The sequence below is a fragment of the Otolemur garnettii genome, unplaced genomic scaffold (genome assembly GCF_000181295.1).
Source record: "Otolemur garnettii isolate 467f Iridium unplaced genomic scaffold, OtoGar3 scaffold00018, whole genome shotgun sequence".
NCBI lineage: Eukaryota > Metazoa > Chordata > Mammalia > Primates > Galagidae > Otolemur > Otolemur garnettii.
The window spans coordinates 3,451,267-3,455,352 of record NW_003852413.1 but is presented as its reverse complement, the minus strand read 5'-3'; the positions used below and the strand labels follow the sequence as shown (position 1 = coordinate 3,455,352).

The 4,086-nt window shown below is 54.5% G+C and overlaps 1 protein-coding gene across 1 annotated transcript in view; it reads right to left on the bottom strand.

The window, feature by feature from the left end:
* Window positions 1-461: 461 nt before the first annotated feature.
* The window catches only part of CANT1 (calcium activated nucleotidase 1), a 5,032-nt gene continuing 1,407 nt past the window's right edge, over window positions 462-4,086 (bottom strand). Inside the window, exons 2-3 of the mRNA XM_003786082.3 lie at window positions 2,259-2,462; window positions 462-1,510 (exon numbers count right to left, since the gene is read on the bottom strand). Coding sequence (XP_003786130.2) covers window positions 1,140-1,510; window positions 2,259-2,462 — 575 coding nt within the window. The 3' untranslated portion in view covers window positions 462-1,139. The remainder of the gene's footprint in view (window positions 1,511-2,258; window positions 2,463-4,086) is intronic.

The window sequence follows — 4,086 nt, the reverse complement described above, 5'->3', positions numbered from 1 at the left end:
CTGTCCCAAACCTCACTCTGCCCTTGCCCTAGAGCATCCAGAGAGATGGCAGGGACCGACAACCAGGACAGTTTGTGTGAAGGGTTTTCATGGAAAAGAGGCTACAGAACTCCCACTGGGAAGAGGAGAAAAAAAGGGCAGGGAAAGAGCCCAGGGGCCTGGCAGGCCACTCTCACCTCCAGAGAGGCGGGGCCAGGGGCTGGGTCGACTGCTGGAGTGTCAGAAAAGGCTCTCTCTTGAGCCAGGAATAAAAAAATTCAAGTCGTAACTCTTGAAAGGCATGGTGATTTCTGATAGTTACTAGAAAAATGTTTTCTTTATCTTTGCATTCATTGGCCAAGAACTCAGAAACACTTGTAAACTTGCTTTACCAGCTGTAACTGCTTTGTTATAATCTCCCCAACTGCTGGGAATAGATTGGCTAACTACAGGACTTTGTGTGATAAAATTTAGTGATTCCATTTTATAAGAAAGGAAATTGCTTTAATTAAAATAGGTTAATAATTAAAACTTCAAAGTGCTATCCAGCCACAGAATGTTCCTGAAGGGAGAGAGCAGAGCCACTGGATGTAAGTGGAGATGTTTTAAGTGGGAACCACAGATAGGCTGGGCCCGTGCCCCTTCCTGTGGCAACTGTGGGCAGATGTGTCCTGGGGGCGCTGTGGTGTCCTGCAATGTAAACATCTTCTTGCCAAGGATCTGCAGGGGTGGAGGTAATGCCCTAGGCTCACAAAGTAGGAAAAAACGGGGGTGGCCTGGGAGTTCCCAGAAGGCAGGTCCACCTCATACTCACTGTAACTGGGGCTGGGGGAGGGGGCTTTCCTAAACACAGGAATTCTACTGAACACAAGAACAGGAAAGAAAAGGAAGGAAGGGCCAGCCAGCTCTGGACATGATGGTGATGGATCTCACCACCAGGTGGCAGCAGAGATGCGGGGAGCATGGCGGTCGCAGCACCTCCGCCCTTCCCAGCCTGGAACCAAGCCCCCAACTCTGACACCGCTAAGCCAGGCATGCCTCATTGCTCTGGAGGGAGACAAACGGAAAGTGCAGTCCTCTGGCTTTTGTAAAATCTGAGTCCTGATGCAGCTTCAGACTGTCCACCCCTCAGCCTTGGTTAACAGCTGAAGTTTTAAAATCTAAATAAATTCTATTCCTTCATACTTCACACTTCCGATCTTGGTCTCTGGCAGGAGGAAGCGGCCGTCAAGTGTGAAGGCCATGATGTAGGTGGCGATTTTGCCACTGTCTTCTTCAGACTTGAGAGCCACGATGATCTGGTCATCCGTGTTGGGGATGAACTTGAAAGACGAGAAGCCATGTGTGGGGACAACCTCCCCCACGTGGCTGACAGTGATGTCGCTGAAGTCTGGGGTGGCACTCAAGAGAAGGTTGGTGCCCCTGCGCTCGTCCTCCTTCTCACTATAGCGTGTGTGGCTGGCCCGGCGTGGCAGGAAGAACCAGTGCTGCAGTGTGTCGCTCCAACAGGCAGACTCGTGGATAAGGTAGCCTGGAGACAAGTACAGGGGTTCAACAGATGTGAGGGCCGGGCCGGGCCAGGCCAGGGATACAGGAGTCATCAGATCAGGAGCTGGGCTGGGAACCGCTGGGGGCACTGCGGAGCTCGAGGGCCTGTCAGCACAGTGGCCTCCCTTTCCCTCTGTCTCTGGCCCCCCAGGTCTCCAGAAGAGTTTCTGCCTTTGCTCTCGACCATCCAGGGCAGTGAGGCCCCCCCAACCAGCACTCTGCTCCCCAAGTTGGCTATGCCAGAGCTGCCAGCAAGACACCCCAGAATGCACATTTCCTTGGTTCTGACCAAAGAGCCCAGGAAAGGAAAACCAAACGGACACTAGGGTACACTGGAGCAGAGAGGCAGCCCTCCTTCCCATTTCAGGATGGAAAATGCATGGGGACTAGGTCACGCCCTCTTAAACGTGGAGCAATCAGGCCTACTCCAGCACTCACACCTGTCACGATGACTCTCAGGACACCAAGACAGAGACCAGAGCACTGCGGGCCTTCCCAGGCATGTATGAGAGTGAGGTGCCAGGCAGGGCTTGTGAGCCAGAACCAGCAGAGGAGACCCTGGAGCTGCTGCTAGGATGGTGGAGGTGATGTCAGGTGGGTAAGGGAAAAAAGAGTAGACCCACTGGTTGCCCAGAGCCACTGCTGGTGGCAGCCACAATCACCCAGACAGACCTGCAAATTCAGAGAACACCTTTCTAGGGGCTGGTAGCTGCTCTGAGCAGGGCTCTCACCTGGTGGCCGGATTCCAGCGGCGGCCCTCAGGGCGTTGTAGCTGGACACCCAGTTCTCGTGTTCCACGCTGCCTCTGGGTCCAACCACCTTCACCCACTCTGGGTTCTCATTCACCACGTCCCCTGTGGGGGTGGTCCACTCCTTGCCCAGGCCACCCACATACAGATGCTCGTCCTTCACCGCCAGCCACTCGGCCTTGAAGCCTGGACAATGAGAGCAGAGGGAACCTGGGACCCTGCTCCTGGCTCCTGCAGGGTGGGGCAGGGGAAGCTCCCACAACTCTGGGCAGCCTGGAACATCACTGGAGGAGATGGCAGGGGCAGGTGAGCCAGCCAGGGCTCTCACTTCTCCTCCTCCCCCCACTACCTGCTACTCTGGCAACTTGACCCTGGGGCTCTGATAGTGGTGTAAGTTTCTCCAACAGGGCTGCTGCACCCTCCCCGGGCCTGGGAAGGCCCAGCGGACCTCTCTTGCCCATCTCCCTGAACCCTAGACTCCCCTCAACTTCAAGATTCTCAAGTGCTAGAAAGTTTAAAAAGTGACAATGCTCTGAAGTGTCTGTCCCAGAAGTGCATGTGCTGCCCCTGGCATCTCACCAGAGGCTGCAGCACACTGAGGGGGGCTTGGTGTGGCGGCTCCCCATCTTCACACTAGAGGGCTTGTTTAGGCCTGATCTGTGTTCTTACACTGATTTATGCAGTATAATCCTAATTTTGAAAGCTGCAATGCAGCTCAGGCTGTGTGGGAACTTTCATTCTTCCAGAATATTCTTGCCTGCCCCTATACCCTGTGTTCTCACTTATGCTTATGCTCCCCAAATTCTGCAAGCTTCCCCACTAAGGAGCTGGAGCTGCTTTGGAGGGAACTGCTAAATTCCAGGGGCCCCCGCAACACCATCAGTCTCCTGAACCACCTCTGTGAGAAGATGTTCTTCTGGGTGACCTGTCCTGAAGGTCACGGGCCAGCCCTGAAGGCTTGCTTTACTCTACTTTCCTATCCAGCAGAACAACAGAACTGCACAATGCAGGAAGTGGGTGACCAGCACTTTCTCCAGTGCCTAGGCTAAGATGCTCCCTGCCAACTGCCCAGCCTTGGGCACACACCGAGGGTCTTGTCGGGGGGGGGGGCAGGCTCCCCATGAGCTTGAGCACACATGGAGGGGTCTGTAACTCTTCTGCCATTGTCCTATCCCTTCCCATGTGAAGGCTCCAGGTCCTGTGGAGCCAGTGACTCCCTCTGGTGAACGGGTTGGGGCTTGGGTTCCTTGGCGTTCCCCTGTGCCCCCTTTTTGTTGGTTTTTTAGAGGGGAGGGCTGGGTAGCAGCACAGGTGCACCTTTTAAAAACTGAAATCAAAGTTTTGGTTCAAACAGAGATCAATCTGACACCACGGCTTTCAAGGTGAGGCACCTGGTGGGTTTGATCCCAGCAGATCCTGAGATTCCTCTGTGGGTATAAAACAGACATGCTCCCAGAGATACTCAGAGCAGCAGTGGATGCGGCCCTGAAACTTATCCTGGAAACACTCCCCACCTCTCTGGCAGGCCCCCCGTCATAAGCTCCGACTTCTAGAAGCTGCTTTGGTGTGAGGTTAAGGTAGGCTTTGATCCCAGCTGGGAGTGGGGGTGGGTCAGGGCAGGAGGGAGAGGGCCTCCCAGCTTTCCTACTTTCTGGGTGTGTGGACTCTTCACTGCAAAGAAACCAGCAGTTAGCCAGCCCCAAAACCCACCCCGACCCAGACCTCAAGAAAATCCAGGCACAGAGACACCCTTTGACCCTCATTAAAACTTGGGCACAAAAAGACCCCCTGACCCCCTTCTCAGTAAGAC